Source organism: Halictus rubicundus, chromosome 10, assembly GCF_050948215.1.
Source record: "Halictus rubicundus isolate RS-2024b chromosome 10, iyHalRubi1_principal, whole genome shotgun sequence".
In the NCBI taxonomy this organism is placed as follows: domain Eukaryota; kingdom Metazoa; phylum Arthropoda; class Insecta; order Hymenoptera; family Halictidae; genus Halictus; species Halictus rubicundus.
In genome coordinates, this window is record NC_135158.1 from 14,545,375 (window position 1) to 14,567,058 (window position 21,684).

The following is a 21,684-nucleotide window of genomic DNA, read 5'->3' on the forward strand; positions in this document are numbered from 1 at the left end:
TGTATAATAATTTATACGAACAACCTACTAAAACTATAATGCGAGTAATGATCTGTTAAATTCTACTTTCTCCAAATAGTTATACTGAAATGAATTATATTTATAATATTTATAACAATTTCTTTCTTACATATTTTCATTTCAATTACAAATTACAGACAAGCATTATGAAACGTCATTTCAGCGCATTATACAATATTTACAAAAATATATTATATACTAATTAGTTTGATTTAAAAATAATTTACAGAAAGTATAAAGTAGCAACGAACAAACTATTATAACATATTCTATAGTACTATGACGACATGTTTGATGTCGTCGACTGTAAAATCTATTCTCATTGTCATACAGGTACTATTATGTTCGAATTTTCCAAAGCATATTACTGGAGTGAACAATAAAAATTTGATAATCATTCATCCATTTGTCTTCATAAAATAGTAAAATTTAATGGTGCCAAAAATTATTTAATGTTTCAAAATTAAAAAATTCTGTATCATAAATTAGAAACGGTTGTTACAGTAATTAAAAAGTCTGAACAACAAAAGTTATATTTAACGAGCTCCGCTGAAGATAATTCAATATTCCCTAGAGTTAAGTGCATTATGGCAAGTTCAGAGTGATCAGCGCTCAATACGCGATGCTCGGCGCCAATCGCATGCTTGTGATTCTGTCGGCCACCATTTCTCCTTCATTTATAGATATAAATACTAAAATAAAATTCATTTAATTACTAATTGGAATCATATTTTCATATTTATGTAGGTTATTATTTGATATGCATTTAACAGATAAATGCATTCAATAAGAAACCTTTAATCGTTCATAAATAAAGAAATTAGTGAAATCTGTAATTATTAAAAAATGTTGTAGGAACAAAAACAATTCTCTTGAAAATGCGAATTAAATTAGTCGGATTAAAAAACTGAGGACTAAAGGCTCTCGGTTCAAGTGCCGTTCGAATAAAAATCACTAGATGGACGCGTGCACGTATGTATTCAAAAATACATTCACCCACCTTACTACTACTGATTCTGTGTTTGACAGTACGCGCGTATTTCGCGGCTATCATCGAATTTGGCCGACGTTAACCGATGTTTAACGAAGCCTGCAAGTTCCGTGTGTGTTAAGTGTTCGTTGGTGTTCAGTTGGTGCGCCTCGACTGGGCAAAATCACGTAAAATGGAAACGGAATTTCGTTGTGAGGTTGAGGTTGGCCGTTGAAAAAAGTGAACATGGGAAGGTCCAAGTTTCCCGGGAAGCCGCCGAAGACGGTCACCAGGAAACGGATCAAAGTTCTCGGCCAGCCCGAGACAGTCCAAACCGATTCGGTAACCGTCGCCGAGAACATCTACTACGGACTTTCCCTGTTCAACGAAACATTTGGTGACAACGAGAAGGTAATTCGTAGTTTACGTTTCATAATCAGTATCTACTTGAAGGTGCCCAATTAAAGTGATGCGAAAAATGAAGCTTACTCAGCCTATAAACAACCGTATTTATTTTATAAGCATGATAGCTACCTATACGCCGCCGATTCGGTGGCCAGAAAAACTCGGGAGATTTGGCTGTATAACGAAGGTTAACCTATTGGAAGGGAATCGCAGCCTCGGAATGGCAGATGTGTATAATATGTACTGACGTATCGCTATAGCTGAGAGTGTCAGTGACTTTCTGAAAGATACTGTTCCGTTCTTGTTTTTATTTTGTAAACAGTATTTATGATTCTCGTATCATTCATTGTTTTCAGTACAGAATGAAAGTTTGATGTGTGCTATTATATTAAATGAATGCATACACCTTGTGTGTTATGCTCGAATTGTTATATATAGTATTTCACGAAAAAAATGGATATACAAATGTTTAAAGATATTATGTACATATTAATACGAATCAGTATAATACTAATGTTTGTATTCTTTTTGCGTAGGAACATCCACCATTCCATGGTTTTAGCACTAAAGAGGCTAATCTTTCCGTGTCTTACATCAAAACACAACAACATGACACAGAAAATGCAACTGTTCAATCACCGCCCGATGCTAATGAGAATTCTGTATCATCAAAATCATCGAATGAACAAATCAAGATCGCAGATATTAAAAATTTTCCTTCGAATACTAAAACTAATGTAGAACCGTCATGCGATAAAGTCAAGGAACCAACGGAGGACATTAAGAAAGATGTGACTGTACTTAATTCGAAATGTGCTTCTAAATTTCATAGATCTAAAAATCGCAGAAGTTGCAAAAACATTAAGTTCTCGAATTTCATGAAAACACCAGTTTTGAAATCAGTGAACAATATCTTGGATCAGCATCAGCGAACAAGACAGTTGCGTAATAGTACTGCGAAGAGGTTACTTCAGAGGGCAAAATCTAACAGTAACAATGTTCGCAATATCACAGCGCAATGCGGAGATAAACCGAATGCAGTAAGAAAATTTATTTTACCAGTTCGAAGCGCCCATTCGTCAAGAGTTATTAAACCGAATAAAAGGTTTATCGAAGAATTAGAAGAGATTTCTGGCATAGAATCTAGCGAAAATGAAGTTGGCATGCACATGAAGAAAGCTAAACTTATGTTGAACAAGATTTGTAATCAAGAGTCAAAAATAAAGGATGGAAATGTTAATAAGTCGTGTACAAAATTGAAAGATAAGGATGTAAGGAATAAGAGTAAGAAAGTAATTCAGCATACAAGTTCCGGTGCTCAAACTGTAGTGCCATGTGCAAAAACTTCTGAAAAATTAGCAGCTTCTGTACAAGACGCACAAATATCAAAAGTTAATAATACGGATATAAAGAGGACTAACGTATCGAGTAAAAACAAAGTGATAAAAACTGCATCGAGTGAATCTAATAGTACTCAAGATTGTTCACAAAACACAATTAGGAAAAGTCAAAATTTGAAATTAAATGTATCTAAAAGTCAAAAACCAGTTTCTGTTCCTACGAAAGTTCTTCCTGATTCCAATGTTCCAAGCTCAGAGTCTTCCAGGATTCAAACAAGATCAGGAACTCAAAGTGAAGTCACTGGTCTAGAAGTTCAAGCGAAATTCGACGATGCTAGAAAAACAAAGGAAACTAGTGGAAAATGTCAAGATAATTCTGATAATAGGGCTATAATTACAGAGGGAAATTCAGATAATTTTGACACCGAAAGTACATTGTCCGAGAGTGGAAGTGAACATAGTAACCATACTGAAGACGAACAGTCAGAATGGACTGGAATGAAATTAAACGGTGGAAAAGTGATTTTAAGGAAGGCCAGATTAAAATTAGATAACAAGTGTGTTGGTGGAACTGAAGGACCCTTTTCAACAACAAATAATAATAATAATGTTACTGGTGGAAATACTAATTTGGGTATGTATCTAACTTTTTATTAATTTACTCTTAACATTATAATTAGACAGCAGATTTTCTGGATTTATGGTAAAAATAAGTATGTACAATTTAAAGCTGGAGACAGATTGAAAGAATTTAAGAGCTTCGATATATATATCCCAACTCATTCCAATTATTAAAGGAACGATGAGACTTCTATTTGGCTCCTGTTTATTGTAATCGACGCGAACAATTTTTATTTTGCATAAAAATCCCCAGTCTAATTAGAATAAATAGTAACAAATTATAGGATGGCAATATTCTTACTTTGACAATGTTTTAGGATTAACTGGTACTATTAAGTGTGGTGTATGCGGGGCTGTAAGGTTTTACCGATTTGTGAAACAAGCCAGAAAATTTGGCATTCACAGTTGTGAATCTTGTCGGAAGTTTATTAGCAAAATGATCAAACGACAAGCTTGTGCAAAATCTACAAATAATACTCTACCAGTTCTTCAATGCCATAAGGGAGATGGTTTATGCTTAGTTCCACCTGTTGTACGAAGTCAGCAATGGAATCTCATGAGATGTGTTTATAAAGCTAGGTGTCCGGCATGTTGGTTAAAAATGTGTTTAAAGTGTTACAACATTCCTTCCTCATTGAGAATGAGCTTAAATGCATTACTACCGCCGATGATGAGAGATCCTTTGAGTATTCCTTTATCATTGAGTCAACAAGATAACGATAGTCAAGGGCAGAAAATGATATCTTCTAAATTAGGTTGGCCTGCAGAAGACAGTTCTGAGAAGAACTTATTCAAGTCAGCTATGAATTGGAGAAACATGGAAATGGGTCAGAAGACCAGCTGTCAAGGCACTGGTGGTTTTCTGTATACAAAATTAGACAAATGTAAGTTACTAGTCTGTTTTCCTTTAATAATTTTACAACATAAGTACTTATATATATATGTGTGTTCAACTATTGTATTTTTTGTTTCTTCTAGTTGACTCATCGCTAAATATGTCACCTAGTAAAAAAAGAAGAAAAAATAATAGGATAAAAGTAAGGAAGAAAATCAAAAATCCAATGTTCTCACCATCCATAAGCCAATGTCCACAACCCCTTAGACAGAGACTTGAATTAAAAGGGCCGAGAGTAAAGCATGTTTGTCGAAGCGCAAGTGTTGCACTTGGTCAACCGATAGCTACTTTTCCTTCAGCAGAATGGAAAGAAGATACCGAGAGCAATAAGCACATTCCGAAAACATTGAAGGAAAGTGATAGGTCAGAGAAGAAAGATTGCGCTAAAGAAAAAGAACCATCAAAACATAATGATGAAAATATTGTAAACCAGAATACTGTGAACGTAACCCAACAATCCAACTTAAAAAGGGGAAAATCTCAACAAAGCATTTTAACATCTAATTTTCAAGTGGTAAGCCATTATAAAGTGAAATGCAACATCCCATAAATAAATATCATCCTTTAAATTTTATATTTTTATAGGCACCTAAATCAAATAACGATTCAGTGCATACAGTATCTATAGACTTCTGGGAACAATATGATCCATCAGAAGTTGGTGCAAAAGGTTTCGCTCTTATCGGTTCAGAACTCTTGCATATTCCTGCTATTTGTTACCTCTGTGGAAGTGCTGGAAAGGAGCCAGTAAGTAATATGTGTATGTATATTAATATTTATGATTGTACATTGTAACAATCTTTCCAGCTGATCCATTGTCAGTGCTGTTGTGAGCCATATCATGCCTTTTGTTTGGAACCCAGTGAATGGAATGCTTGTGCCCAACCAAATTGGTGCTGTCCTCGATGTACAATATGCCAATCCTGCCATCTAAGATCTGGTCCAAAATTGTCTTGCATTCGTTGTCGTCAATCATTTCATCATTCGTGTTTGTCGAAATCTGGTGTTAGTGCAAGACTTTATAATCCCGAAAGACCGTTTGTTTGTCACACTTGTGTCAAGTGTAAAAGTTGTGGTAGTGAAGGAGTTAATGTTCATGTGGGCAACTTACCATTATGCTCCATGTGTTTTAAATTGCGTCAACAAGGAAACTATTGCCCTCTGTGTCAAAGGTGTTACAACGAAAATGATTTTGATACAAAGGTGAGTATAAATTTGTATACATATAATATTTCTCACAACTTATAACATTTATATAACATGCTTATGACTGCGTTTAATCTGATATTACTTTTATTATAATATAGTTTTCCAATATATTTTTGTTTCTTTTAGTGCTTTAAAGCACTGTCTATTAATTTAACAACTTTATACTTTTCAGATGATGGAATGTAGCGAATGTTCTTATTGGGTGCATGCCCGTTGCGAAGGACTTTCGGATGAGCGGTATCAAATTCTTAGTTATTTACCTGATTCTATTGAATTCACATGCAGCCAATGTTCCTGTAATCCTAATTCAGTTTGGAGAAATGCTATAGAGGCTGAACTTAAAGCCGGTTTTATAGGAGTTATAAAATCATTAAGTAAAAATCGAAAAGCTTGTGCTGCTTTAAAATGGAGTCCAAGAAAGGAATGTTTGTGCAAACCTATTTCGAACATAAAGAAATTAGAGTTCTCAAATGAAAACACAGATTCGAGTACAATCAGTAATAAAGAAATTCTTAATTCTGAAGAATCTGAAGAATCGAATAATGAAAAGTCTAAAGATACAGAATCTGGTTCGAATAACTCAAAATCTGACGTAACAAATAAAGCAAACGATGATCAACCTGCTGATTGTTCTAACAGAAGAGGTTTAAGACGACTTCGACAAAAGTTTCACCTTAAAGAATGCTCTGTTAGAGTTAAAAACTGTGCTTTAAAAGATAATCAAGACAGCGATAAAAAGGATTCAATAGCTCAAGAAAATTCAAATAGTAATTCAAATGACACAGAATGTCATTGTTTGGACCAGCAAATCATTGTTAGACCTTCGCCTACATTAATGTCGGTCAAACGAAAAGTTAACAACAATGAATACAAAACATTATTACAGTTTCATATCGATATGGGACATGTAATTAATGGCACTGGAACTAAAGAATTGATCGACGCTTATCATGAAATTTTGCAAGAGGTGTTCCCATGGTTTAGTCCGAAAAGTATTAAAAACACTAATGGTAAAGTTAACAACACATTGACTCCCACCAAGGATGATAGACAAGATGACAGCTCTCATACGAAACTTGACGATTCCATATTAGAAGTATGGAAGGAAGAAGTAATGAAAGCGCCGAAAGCAATCGCGGCTAAAACGGCAAACTTGTACAACGTTCACGTTGAGGATAGTAGGTCCTGTTGTTTGTGCAAAGATTTAGGCGATGGCCAGGAAACAAAGGAAGGACGATTGTTGTATTGTGGACAAAACGAGTGGATACATTCGAATTGTGCACTTTGGTCGAACGAAGTATTTGAAGAAATTGACGGTTCTTTACAAAATGTTCATAGTGCTATCTCGAGAGGACGTTTAATTCGTTGCACCGAATGCGGAAAGAAAGGTGCGAGTGTTGGTTGTTGCGCGAAAAATTGCAGTAGTACCTATCATTACCCTTGTGCAAGAAACATTGGACTTGCTTTAAATTATGATAAAACAGTATTTTGTTCTTTGCATTTGAACAACTGTTCGCATAAAACGTTACAGAATGAGAATGATTTTAGTTTAAGAAGGCCGGTGTATGTAGAACTGGATCGTAAGAAGAAAAAATATGTGGAGCCAAGTAAAGTAAAGGTTATGATCGGTTCCCTGATGATCGATTACTTAGGTACAGTTATACCAGAGTGTTCTGACACAATTGACAAAATTATACCTTGCGATTACAAGTGTTCTCGATTATACTGGTCTACGGTGAATCCATTTAAAATTGTCAGATATTACATCAGAACGTACGTACAAGTTTATGTACCAGAGATTTCTCCTGATCTAGAGAATAACATAACTATCGATCACTCCAAAGAACAAGAAAAAGAAGATCTGTTAAATATGCAGAAAACTGAATTTTTAGCTGTGAAACAAACATTAGATGCTCTGATCGATACAGTTTGCAACAAGGAAGTTGATGAAAACTTGGCAGAACAAAATAGCACAGATCTTTTACCACCAGAATTAAAGGAGGCCATATTTGAAGATCTGCCGCATGATTTGTTAGATGGTATTTCCATGCAAGATATATTTCCTAAAATGTCGTATGAAGATTTTTTAGCGATGGATTTAAAAAATGATGGTACATTATTAACTGATTTATTTAAAGATGATATGCTAACAACATCCGAAGTTGATGAAATCATAAAACCACCCGAAAACAAGATTTCAAAAGTAGATCCTTCTTTGTTAGAGTTAGGAGCTCATAATGATCTTTGGGTACATCTGGAAACGAAAACTGCGGTTCAAGATTTAGTGGATGATTTATTAAATTCTAAAAATCAGAAACGTGGAGGCAGGGAATTGAAAAGATCCAAGTCAGAAGTAATGTCAAATAGTCCGTTGGTTGTTGGAGGACAAAGACATCATCAACGATCTTGTAGCTTAACTTGGAGTTGCAAATTAGACAGTACGTACGGTCCCAGTATAAAGAGGAGAAAGTTATCGAGGAACTCGAGTATGACGAAATCGAGCGAAACGAGCGTAATGGTATTAGATTCTCAAAATGAACGTCCACCCACTTTGCACGAGTTAAGAATTCCAGATGGTATTATGGTTACTGTGGGCAGAGCGAACACGCCTAATATCTTGTCTGATTCCGTGAGGGAATTGAAGTATTGCATTGAAGATGCAAGTGGTATTAATCGCCGTGTACTTTCTACAAGTCGCGAAGATGGGAAAGAGCATAAACGACTATTTTGGCATACAAGACAACAGCCGCGAATATTACAAGTCGATGGGACTGTAGATCCAAGCAGTGCTAGCGAATGCAGTTCACCGGAATATAACATCGAAGAGAAAACTGCAAGAGTACGTGTGCCAGAACCCTTGTCCATCCCACAATTAGATGGTATCAACGACGAATCCTCTTGTGATAGTAATGAATTTAGTTTATCCACTGAGAAAGATTCTAACTCCTGTACAAAAACGTCGAACAACATTTTACGATCAAAACGAATATATGGGTTCCTTAGGTCGCATTTAGTCAAAAATAACGATAAATCGCAAAAAAGTGCAATTAATTTGTTTAAAGAAAATAATTTGAAGCTAAATTTAGAAATTCCACAATTAGACGGTGCTGATGATATTTCCAGTGACGATGAATGCATATCACCGCAACTTCTAGAAAGTGAAAAGATGAACATTACCTCTCAGTCTGACGTCCCACTTGATCATATAGATCGTCCAGTAACTTGCAAACGATGTCGTTGTACCTACAGAACGCAAGATAGTTATAATAGACACTTGACACACTGTGATATCATGATTACAAGTGACAGTGATTCGGAAACCATGGATAATAAATTGGCATCGCCTGATTCTAGATTTTCTCCAAGTGTTGGCTCAGTGTCTCCACAATTTATAACACTATCACCTTCGGAGGGACACACCCTTTCTTCCGACTATCCAGACATGCAAGCTACATCTCCGCTAGAAGCCTCTGTACCGTCTCCTCATCCGGCAATTCAAATTGAACCGATTGCACAAGCAATTATTACACCACAAATTCATACGCATGCCACTGTGGAAACTGTGCATCAAACAGTATTAACATCTAACGATATGATTGTACAAACGCAATACACTAGAACAACAACCACATTACCAAATGCTACAGTATTACCTCAGGAGAGTACTGTTCAAATAACAGAAATTACAGATCCGCCGTCTGTTACAAGCGATTCTAGTATTACACAGAATATTATTAACACACCAGTGAATTCTCCTGATGGCGCAGGTTCTCAGACCGTTCCAAGTCCGCAAGTATCGCCGACATTTTCTTCAACCGGTGTACAAACTGCAAATAACGAGTTGCAAGCGACCGTTCAATCAACAAAATTAGTAAAGTCAAGAAGTCCAAGAGCACCAAAGTCTCGAGCAAAAGGAGTTAAAACACAAATTGTAAAAAATACTGTACAGCCTCATAATGGACATTCTAGATTTCAACCAATGCAGAATAATACTCCAGTTATACAGCTGCAACAAGCTCAAAGAGCAAGTGGGCCAACAGTAATATTACAGCAGGTTGCGTCACCTGGTATTATGTCCGCGTATGTGGAGACAATGCAACAACAATCTGGACAAAATTTTCAGTATGTAACAACAATTGGTGGACAACATGAAGCAGCATTTAAGCCCCAATTCATAACAACTAATCATTTAGTTCCTGGCGCATACATACAAGCACCGTCTGATAATTTATTAGCATTACAGAACGGAGGTATTTCGATATTACCAGGTGTACAAATTGCCCAAACACAACCAACGGTTTTAGGAACAATTATACAACAACAACCTAGTGCAATTCAGTGTGGAGTTATATCGTCTGAACAATTACTGTTAAGTTCAACACCAACATTGGAGATGTTCACGGACTCGACCGGCAGTATGTTTCTTTCAAATCAACCAATGTATTATGGTTTAGAAACTATCGTGAGCAACACAGTGATGTCTTCCAGTCAATTCATGACTGGCACAGTGCCACAAGTGTTGGCAAGTAGTTACCAAACAACGACGCAGGTTTTTCAAGCCTCTAAGCTTATGGAACCTATTGTGGATGTTCAGACTGTTCCAGGTGTTCCGACTGTAACAGCAGTGCAGGCAGTGCAAAATGTACCTGGAGTACCTGCGGTGCCCAGCGTACCTAATGTTGCTAATGTGCCCAGTGTATCCAGTGTACCCAGTGTACCTAGTGTACCCAATATTCCCAATGTACCCAATATAGCTAGCATACCGAATGTATCCAGTGTACCAAATGTTCCCAATGTACCCGCAATTCCAACTATACCGACAGTTCCCTCTGTATCCAATGTATCTAATATAGCAAACATAACAAATATACCCACTGTATCCAATATACCAACAATACCCAAAGTACCCACTATACCTAATGCATCTAGCGTACCTACTATACGCAGTGGACCTAGTGCATCTACTGTACCTAGTGCATCTACCGCACCTAGTACATCTAACGTACCTAGTGTACTTGGTATATCCAATGTACCTACCGCACCCAGCATACCTGGTATACCTACAGTACCTAGTGTATCGAATATGTCAAATATGCCTAGCACACCTGCTTTACCTAATACATCTAGTGTGCCTAGTATTCCTGCAGTACCTACCATTCAAAATGTATCCAATATTTCCACGCTGCAACCGAATGTACAATCTATGGGAAATATTCCGAATATACCTGCGGTACCCAGTGGATATGTTGTAGTAAATCAGACTACACCTATAGCAGAACCCGTTGTACCACAACAAATTAATATATCCGCAACATCTGAACAAAACTTCGCATCAACCACATGCAATAGCATGTTGCCTGTGTCGTGCCAGAGTGTCGAGCCAATGACATCGATACAACCGCCGGATAGGTGTCCATCTGAGCCTCCGATAGTAACAAACGTGACATCATCTCCAAAACTGTTGCAAAACTCGATACCAACAATACCAAGGGTAGCTGTACGCCCAAGTCCAGTCTCTAACTCGACACAGTTAAATAATGGACCATGGAAAATTACAGAACCACTATTTGGTACGGAGCAGATAATGAACAACTGTGTCAGACCGTATTTCGACTCGAAGCATGTATCAGAGAATACCAATATGATAAAGTCTAGCATATCATCTAAAATACTCCCCTTACCTAATCACTGTATAACTCAAAGGGACATTATTGTAAATAAGTTAAATCATGATGTAAATAATGTGCATAATAATTATATTAGTGCTGTACCGAATTCTAACAATATTAATATAAGTATAAGTAATAATCCAGTTATCGCTAGTTCGACTGTACAAAATAAAATTACGATGACTACAAGCAACGTACCGACGAGTCGACCGATGAATAGAGTATTACCTATGCAAGCCGTAACTCCGAAACAAGATACGATGAAAGTAACGCCAAAAACCGAGATCATAGAAGAGCCAACGAAACCAGTGATTAAACCAGCAGAACCGGAACCAAAACAAGAACTTGCGGAATCGAAAAAGCAAATCGCCGAGGACGTATTGCCAACAGAGAAAACCCCCGAAACAACTATGAGCGAAATGAATGAAACTCTGAAGCTGAATACTGAAACAATCGAGAAAGTCAAGGAAAATATCAAGTTAGAACTGGATAAGGAGAAATTACAAAACGCCTCGTTGAAGATAGTGTTACAGAAACAGCTACAAGATGGTTCTTACAAGATTACACACAACATGAAGACAGTTGCACAGAATAAAAAATCTCCACAAGTCACGTCCGTAGAAATATTACCATCGAAGCAAGTACCTCCTCAGATAGCCTCCTTGCAATTGCTACCGATAAAAACGTTCACATTGAAAGCGAACAAAATTGATGAGAAGGTGAAACCAATAGATAACAAATTCAATCTATTGAAAACTAAGACTCCACCGGTTGCTGTCAAGAAGCCAAGAATCATAAGCAAATCAATTAAATCTATCTCACCAAACTTACAGAACACACAAACGCATAAGACTCCAGTGAAAGGACCGACACTAATGTATGAAATAAAGTCGCAAGACGGATTCTCTCACACAGCTTCTTCAATGGCCGAAGTATGGGAGACCGTATTTCAAGCTGTACAGAACGCCAGGAAGGCTCATAATTTACCACCGTTGCCTCACAATCCTCTTGTTGAAAATTTGGGGTTGGAAAACAACGCCACGGTATACCTAGTGGAACAGTTGTCAGACGTAAACAGGTGTACTAAATACAAACCCAAGTTCCATAATCTAGCACCACCTAAAACAGGAGACGCGGAAAGTGATTTACCAAAAGCGTGTGACAATGGTGCTGCTCGCGCAGAACCGTTTAATGGACGGAAAGTTCATGACATGTTTAGTTGGTTAGCCTCCAGGCACAGGCAGCAACCAAAAATGATAGCCATTTCAGAAGCCGAGTCCAGGTAAAACTGAATAAGACAAAATATGACAAAATTGAATAAGATGTACCATGTGTCTAACTTTTTGTTCTCTTTATAGACGGGTGGCAAGTACAAACTTGCCAATGGCAATGCGGTTTAGGATACTTAAAGAAACGTCGAAAGAATCGGTTGGAGTTTACCATTCTCATATACATGGGAGAGGTTTATTTTGCTTAAGAGATATTGAAGCCGGAGAGATGGTTATTGAGTATGCTGGCGAGGTACGTAAGATCACGAGAAAATTCTTAAAGAATAATATAACATTTCTAATATTGTTATGTATTTTATTTTTACTCATTGTTTTGTGTGTGTTACTAGGTGATTCGAGCCTCTTTGACCGACAAACGAGAAAAATACTATGACAGTAAAAATATTGGGTGTTATATGTTTAAAATCGACGACCACTTAGTTGTCGACGCTACAATGAAGGGAAATGCAGCGAGATTTATCAATCACTCGTGCGAGGTATGTATTTAATAATTATTTATTTCCTTGTAATTTCCTAAATAGCGTTACCATTAAAATTTCTAATAATGTTTCTTATTTCATAACAGATTTGAATTTAAATCGCGTTGAAAAAAATTCAGTCTATATTAAATTTTGCTGTGCTATATTTGGTTCGTTTACGTTTATTATAAATGCATGAAACTCACAAAATGATTATGAAATATATAATATAACTAGGTTGAATTGGAGTGCGTAATTTTGAATATAAATTGAGTATACTGACACGTTTTAATACATCAAACGATCATAGTCGAGAAAGTAATGAACCACTCACAGAATAAATTATAATTAAATTTTTCAATTTTAATATTTTCGATACATTCATTTTTCTTGTAATTGATATCTACTAGCATAAAACCTATGTTTAAAATAACTCTGTATACAATATTTTTTCGTTTTTATATCTCTATCTACTTTTTCCAATTAATTACAGTTACAAGTTCTGAAATAATTCTCAACGATCTACACACAGATTAGGGAATTTTTTCTGATTTTTCATATGCAAACTCTGAATGTGCAAAATGAAAAAAAAAACGAAAAAGTCTGAAAAAAAATACAAATTTCGTATTAAAATCTAAAAGTGACATTTTACAGAGTGTCAAAATCGTCATTCAATTATTCAGTTTCTGGTGAATTGATTGAATGAGCCGCTGCTACATTAAAACAATAGAAAAATTAACGTTTCCAGAAGATGTACCTTCAAAACTATGTTTTCAAAAATTGATAAATGTAGCAGTGGGCGATCCTAAACAATTCAAAGATATTAATTGCTTTAATTTAAAATGAGAGAAAAATGTGGAAGGATTTGTAACTTTGTCATTGTATTGCAGCCGAATTGTTACTCGCGAGTGGTGGACATCTTAGGTAAGAAGCACATTTTAATTTTCGCTCTCCGCCGCATTATCCAAGGAGAAGAGTTAACGTACGACTACAAATTTCCCTTCGAGGATATCAAGATTCCATGTACCTGCGGCTCCCGCAGATGTCGTAAATACCTCAATTGAGACTGCATATACAGCTACCGTAAGCAGCCGATAGCCGCAGCAAACCACTTGTGCTATAATTACTCGCGCTTCGGAATAGGATTCATTTTATTAAACGTTATTCATTTAATCATCAAACTATTTTCAGAGATTGCAGCTTTTTATTACTATAAAGGAAATAGATATACATTTAAATGTGAACGAGAAAAGGAAAACACAAAATGTTAGAAAGGCCAGATATAGTACACGAGACATCGCGTTATGACAATGTTACTTTAAACAGCTACACTTCGTAGTTGATTTAAGGGGGTTTACGTATAGCAATAAATAATTGATCATGCCCTAGTTTCGTATTCGACGGGTCACGGCGCCGCATCGCACCGAGACTCATGAAAGTGTTACTTTTATCCACGCCTGTGCTTTCACGCACGTCTTCTAGACTCTACTTATTATCTACTATTGAGGCTTAAATGTACAAGTTATCGTCACTTTACACTAAACCGGAAATAAACAAGAACACACTCGGATTCCAACATATGCTCGCCTATGTAGGAACTGTTCTACGTTGAGTTCAACTATTTCTCTTATTACTCACAAACGAAACGTTTTGCATTATTTCTTACTATTGGTTTCTTTCGATAATTACTGTATCGTGGCTCATTCATGGCTTCTTGTATAGGTTTTTATTCTTTTGGAGATGGGAAACGACCTTTTCACGGAACAGTTGGACGCAGAGATGGTCAACATAATCTTGTAGTTCGACATTTTTAATTGTTTGCTTTTATCGTTATGACTTGTGCCTTTGGTATTTTTAATAATCTTCCCCTAAATCCGCCACTCGTTCTCTTCTGAACTAATTACAAACAGAAAAACAATATTTATTAATGAAAATGCAGGTGAAAGATGTTTTACCCAGACATTGTGAGGAATTCTATTCACCCGTGCACTGGAAGGTTACACACTCTTCAGCTACACTTCGATCATTAGCATTCACTTCAAGTTTGAATCATTCTCACCGATTCTTCCTTCCCACGGACACAGAAGCTAGAGTTTCGTCAATTCTACTTACGATTGGACCAATGGATAGAAAATGATGAAATTAAAGGAATAATGTAGAGCTAAAGTCTCGACGTACTTAGAGAAGCACTAACGTTCTCTATGACCGTTATTTATCACTTTTAATATGTGTTAACTGTATAAAAAGAAAAACGGTCATCGTGAACGAATCGCATAAACGAACAGCTCAGAATTATCAAACGACAACCGCATGTGTGTGTGTGCGTGTAATTCTGTATATTTTATGCGAGACGAAATTTAGTGTAAAGTCGACGACGAACTTCGTGACATTTCATGTCTGCTGTAGGGCCAGATTTCAAATGTTCTTGTAAAATATGTAATTGTTAGATTAGACATTGTCTTGATGTAAGTATAGCTACCAGTTTAAGTTAATAAAAGCATAGCCGTTAAGGAAAAATGCGCGCGCGCGTGAGAGGGGGGAGAATGGCAAGATGAAACAGTCTCCTGGTTGTAGGATACTGTTGGAAGGTGTACCTACTTTGGCAGACATTGATGATATTCTTTAAGTCTCATTGTATTTGAAAAACTATGAAAAACGGAGAGAAAACGAACGGGAAACGAGAACTTGCTTCCTGACGAAATTAAAAGTCTGTTCGTTCCTTTTCATTGATTAGTTTTTGGGACGTAGCGCTGTAATGATTTATGCAACGGGCCGATTGCCATGATCAGCGGCGGATCTAGGCTATATGGGCTGCAGCCCACGGTCCCGTTCAATTAAAGTGCCACCTGTCGCGGTCGAAAAAATAAAAATAATTTCACTTAAAAACTGAAAAAAAATGCAATATTACAAAATTCTTGGTACTCGAGTTAGTATGGGTTAATTGGGCAGGCCCTCAAACAGTGTTAGCCCAGGGCCCCGATATTAACACTAGGTTTACGGGACCCGTCAAAATGGCGGATTCTAATATTTTCAAATTGCGAATATTGAGATGGTAAAAATGCATCCGTGAGCAATTATTTAACAAATTGATTTCTTCGGGTATATATTATTTTAAAAAATGGCTACAAACTTTCATCGATACATTCATGGTATTTTTATAAAGTAATGTAAAATGGTCGTGTTTAGTGCTCCGCAAACATAGTGTTAACGGTCCGCCGCTGGCCGTGATGTCCCGAACGCGAACCGTCACGCGTGCAGTCCGGAGGCATTATCTCATCCGCGTTCAGCAAAAGAACATTTTTATCCCGACCATACTCCGGGGTCGCTATTATGCTAGAAGACCGCTCGATGACGGCGTCTCCCGGCACACGCGGAGAAACGATCGCCTCAACTATCTTTCTGAAATTTTAGAGCAATCGATTCGCAGCTCTAAGAACAACATAGCCATTACACCGCGTTGGTTTCATGATGGTAGGCAGATGCACAGATACCAGAGTTGGGCAAAAAGTAATCTGATTGATAGACTGCGGATCTTTATGCGAAATAAAAATTTCACGCCTCGATTGCAATAAACAGGGGTCGAGTAGAAATTCATTTCCATTTTTAGTTGCTTTATAAATAAATTCTCCGCGTATATTCACTGTTTTGTATTCCACTTTTAGTCACTTTTCTAACAAATGCATGAAACCCGCAGTTCAAATGATTAACGATTATAAAGAATGTGAAATCATGTTCATGATTTATGATTACGATTACTATATAATTCAGTAGTCATGATTAACTAGTAACTTTTAAGTGATCGAAGCAGATGTAATCATTGTTCCTTAACTGATCATTAATCAGGAAACAATTTCTTTTTTTTTTTTTATTATGATTAACTGAAGAATTTGGTATCATGGTAGTTATCATAATTCTGAACGGTTAATAACATTCGATACAAGCTTAGCAAGTGATTCTGAGAAGAGACGATCGATCAATATTGTATATATAATTACACGTAACGTTAATTTTAGTAAAAAATAAATTAACCATCCATTCTACAAATTACTGATTAGCGATTATGATCACATTTCGTAATCAATTACAAAAGTTCTCGATTACCGCCCAACTCTGCGAGATACCGTTAAGTTGCAATATTCCAATTGCATTTGCGACGCGCTTCATAGGCTCGGGCATTATTGTAATAGGCCGGACGGGATACTTCAGCAAGTATACCGTCAAAACCGTATTCATGCACTCGATTTGCATTTCACATGAGCAATTGATAGCCTCTTTAACGCAGCTATAGTTTTCCTTCTATTCGTGCGAGAGTCACTCTAAACGTCGAATACACATTTGGAACGATAGCATCTTTATGGTTGACGAAAAGTAGCGTAAAAATTATCAGATTCTCTGAATACTGCTATTGGGAAACACTGCAGTAACGCATACAGTAGAACTCCATTTGTATGGACCTGTCGGGAGACAAGATGGTTCGCATAATCGGGTGATAATAGGAGTCCACCTGTCTCCTACTACCGACTATGATTTTAGGAGGATCTTTCATGTTTGGATTTTTTCATTTGATAGGAGTTCGCGTCCGTGTAAGAGGCTTTCGCTAGAATTCGGTTAACCCCGCGCTGCTAAAGTTTATTCAATATAAACGTAGTTCCATTGTAATTAGGCGACCGCAATCGGGACGGAATCGGCACGTATCGAGTTTCGATTGACCCGCTCTGTTCAAGGTCTCATTTTTTGGAATTGGGAGAGGGATAGCGGCGGGTGCTTAAATGTGCACTACTGTATCAGGATGATTCACTGGATGGAATAAAATCCGTCGGAAAGGGAATACGCGTACACGCACACAGATTGTCCTCTTCGCCAACACTTCGGTGTAGCCGGAACTCCTCCCAGTGATTCCTCTCTAGTTTGTCGGAATTATGGCAACCGAAGTTTGAAATCCTGCAAGTCTATCAAACCCGTATTCCGAATTAGAAAGTCCGGCAGCCTTGATCGACTTTGGATAGCATCTCGCACCACAGGCATAGTATCTCGATTATTGTTAACTCCATGTATTCTTCCATGCGTTATTTAGCGTACGCTTGTCGCAATTTAGAGCCACGAGTAAAACGTCCATGCCCGATCGAATAGGGGTGTGTACGAGTGCATCTGTTTGCTCATGATTATAAAATTGCTTCGTTCCTTTCAAATGGAGAATTACGTTACGCGCAATATTATTTTGATATGTTCTTCTTTCCTGTTTTCTTTTTTTTTTTTTTTTTTTGTTTGTTTTATAGATTTTTAAACGTCGCACCCATACGTTCGTGCTTCCGCCTTGCCAATAATACAATATTAATCTCATTACTTTATTTTTATATTTAAAGAAAACCGCTGGGGAGAAAGAAACGAGGGGAAAGGGAGAGAGAAAGAGAGAGAGAGAGAGAAACAAGTTTTTACTTTACAGAAACTCCAATGAAAACCGCTATGAGTCGAACGAGATCGTTGTAACGAGGTTTCTGTCGAAAAAAGAATTTTACGAATTGTAAAAAAGACACGAAACGAAAATTATGAAATATCATGATGACCGATGATTACGTTGATGAAATGTAAAAGAGGGGGGGGGGGAATGAAAAGAAAAGAAACTGATTAGGTCATTGTTTCAAGGAAACTTTTCTAGTGCACGCGCCTAGAAAATGTTTGTGATATTTTCCCACAGTGGGAAAAAATTATAAATGTTCTTTATAGGAATATATTTCAGACTTTACGGATATTACTTGTTCCGTGAGCAAAAAAGAAACGAAAAAAGAAAACGAAGAAAAAAAAGAGAGAAAAGAATAGAAAAGATGAAGACGAAAACACCTTTCTGTGGAATGCAGTTTTGCCTTACCTTTAAATGTACCTACGCTTTAACCCGGTGATAGATTTTAGATGTACCCCGATGACTTATATTCAAACTGAAGACAAACTGTAATTGCGTCTATGCATCGATTAAGCTATGATAAAGTATTTTAGTCCGATTAATCAATTTCTGCCGAGGTGGTTGTCCCTTAAAACTTGGTGCTCCGTGGACACCGTTAAGTGCACTTTACAATGAAAAAATGGCCTAGAGTAAGAGATAGTAAACGACAGCGGAGGAAGAGTTTGATAATAATAAGAAATGCGTTATACGAAGAATATTGATCGCGGATTATTTAAAGAGGTAATATAAAGAATAAATGATGGCAGGAACATTATTTGAGCACGCGAGCAGCGTTCGTCGGTCGTGCGACAATTTTAATCGGCCTGGTTTGGTACAAAATGCATATGCTGATTTGTAAAAAGTTATTGTGAGAAAAAGAAAAATAATACGAAGGGGGAAAAAGAAAAAATAATGGAAACTTGTTCTGGTCACGAGAAATTGCCATTTTTCTTTTTTTAGGTACTTTGAATCTTCTTTCTTTCTGTCTTTCTGTTCTAATATTACGATTACCGATAATGAAATAACTAATTATTGGAAGATGAATATTGTTAATATAATGATAATTAATTTTAATCTGTATAAAAACAAAAGGTAATAATGACATATAAGAAGGAAAAAAAAAAGGTAATTTACTTGAAAATATAATAGCAATGTTAGATATTTTATTGATATTTATTAGTTACGAGTGACGGTTCTAGGGTCAACGAGAGAAAACAAAAAATACTAATTAAATTAAATACAAAAAATGATTTAGAGCATGGTGCACACGATGGTCTAATATTGTTGAGATGAATTAAATGAACGTCGGCGTTTTGCCTTTTTTAAAGAGAGGAAAAGAAAGCATCCCCTTTCTGCTCGATGAACGCATTATATTCTCGTCATTGTTATATCACCACCAGTTAACGGGGATTATGAAATATATGATGTATTTGATGTATATACTTTGTATTCCCATCGTAGATTACTATCCGTGGTGATTGTAACAATAGTCTGAACTGAATGTATTTACATGTGTCCGTAAGCGAATTAAGTACATACTACTTACCGTTTTTCTTCATTACTCTTTTTATTTATATAAAGAATAAAACAAGGCACGCGAAATACGTCTTATGCTCTGAAAGAAAAGGATACGAGAGACAGTTTTCAGCGGTATAGAAACACGCATACGTTTTTAATCGATACACGTTTGTCCGTGAAATTTCGAAAGAGTCTGTCGAACGCTTTTTAAACGTATCTTCTTCTTCTTCTTCTTCTTTTTTTTTTGTTTTTTTTTTGTTTTTTTTAATACGATCCCCTAACTCGCGGAGCCTATACGAGCTCCTTAGTATTACGCATTCAGTCTTCATTATTATCATCATTATTATTATTACAATTAATTATAATCTATACGAGAAGATAGCATAATACATCACCACTCATACTTGTGCACCGTTTGTTTACTACACCCATCAGCGCACCATCCTTTCTTTTCTTGGACAGAGAGAGAAAAGAGAAGAAAAAAAAAGAAAGAGAAAACCCGAAAAAACGTGATTCGTGTGTGTGAGAAAGAGCAAAAAAATAATAATTATTATCGCTGTTAGAGAAATATACAAGTGTAACAACTTCAAAACCTTCGATCATGTATATGTATACCTCGAGATAAATTTGTTTTAGATAATGGAAGTGTTTAGACGTCTAACTAGTTTGGTGTGATAAATGAAACGAGTGGTTAAGTTATTTCCACGGAACTGTACGGTGCTCGTTAATTACTTCGTGCGACGATTTCGGAGCATCGCAGCGTTGCGTCCTCTTTTATCCCAAGAGCTTCATGTCTTCAAGGTTCTTTCGGTTCTCCGTTTTATTCGTAATAAAGAAAACATTTTAAGGAACTAAGGATTAAAATGTAAAACGCTTTTTAACAAAGAAATGGAACACGTACACACATACATGTATAAAACCAGAAAAAAAGCAAGAAAAACACAAAAAACAAAAAGGAACACTCCTATTCTAATGTTTAAAGGAAACGTAGAATTTTGAATATTGTACTTATTTAAAGATGACGAGAAAAAAAAAAGAAATAATACTATTGATAAATTTAATGAAGAAAAGAAAAAAAAGGAAACGGTATGAAAAGAAAATTGAAAAAATTGTCTGTGATTATCAGTCATAATAATCTTTAGGTCGACATATTTTTTAGAGAATATTTTTTAGCAAATTACAAAATTTATGATATACTCCTATTATTGATATAATATTGGATCGGACACGCTACGCATAATATTTAAAAATCGAGAAGAAAAAGAAAAGAAAAGAAAAGAAAAGAAACGAGAAACAAAAATAAAAAATAATTTGAAACTGTAAAAGTTGCAAACTGTTTAATAGAATTATACATAGTTGAGATCGATGGCTGTTGTAAAATATTCTGTGTTTGGACAAATAATTATTGAAACTATTTATAATAACTACTAACGAGGTACGATTATATATTATTGTATCGCATACCGTATAGTAGCGTTTTTATCTATTTTGCGTTCGCATAATTCATCCAAATAGATTAAAGAGAAAACGAAAGAGAGATAGAGGGAGAGAGAGTCTGCGTGTGTGTGTGTGAGAGAGAGAAAGAGAGAAAGAGAGAGAGAGAGAATTGACGACGAACTCGTACCGAGTTGCGCACGGTGTACAGAACGAAAATAAGAAAATCATATTACGAATGTAAAAAAATGAAACCGAAGAGACGCTGCGGGCAAATGGGACGTACATACTGTACGCGTTCAGCGTGTAAAGTGTCGTTATAAATCTATCTACTTATTGTAGGAAACTTATGAAGTAATTGTAATAATTACATTAACCAGATGATATGCGTACCGCATAGATGACACGTAACCGCTTT

At 36.3% G+C, this 21,684-nt stretch overlaps 1 protein-coding gene across 3 annotated transcripts; it reads left to right on the forward strand.

The window, feature by feature from the left end:
• The first annotated feature begins 1,071 nt into the window (after positions 1 to 1,071).
• Positions 1,072 to 18,475, forward strand: Trx (histone lysine N-methyltransferase trithorax). 3 transcript variants are annotated; one of them, XM_076794944.1, is made up of 11 exons: positions 1,072 to 1,402; positions 1,933 to 3,370; positions 3,675 to 4,241; positions 4,336 to 4,766; positions 4,838 to 4,999; positions 5,060 to 5,455; positions 5,634 to 12,412; positions 12,489 to 12,651; positions 12,749 to 12,895; positions 13,768 to 13,960; positions 14,069 to 18,475. In XM_076794944.1, exons 1-10 carry the CDS (start codon positions 1,238 to 1,240, stop codon positions 13,939 to 13,941), a joined length of 10,422 nt encoding a protein of 3,473 aa, XP_076651059.1. In that variant the 5' UTR covers positions 1,072 to 1,237; the 3' UTR covers positions 13,942 to 13,960; positions 14,069 to 18,475. The 3 variants fall into 3 exon arrangements, with proteins under 3 accessions (XP_076651059.1, XP_076651058.1, XP_076651060.1); XM_076794943.1 differs by having other exon boundaries at positions 13,768 to 18,475; XM_076794945.1 differs by lacking the exon at positions 5,060 to 5,455 and having other exon boundaries at positions 13,768 to 18,475.
• The last annotated feature ends 3,209 nt before the right edge of the window (positions 18,476 to 21,684 follow it).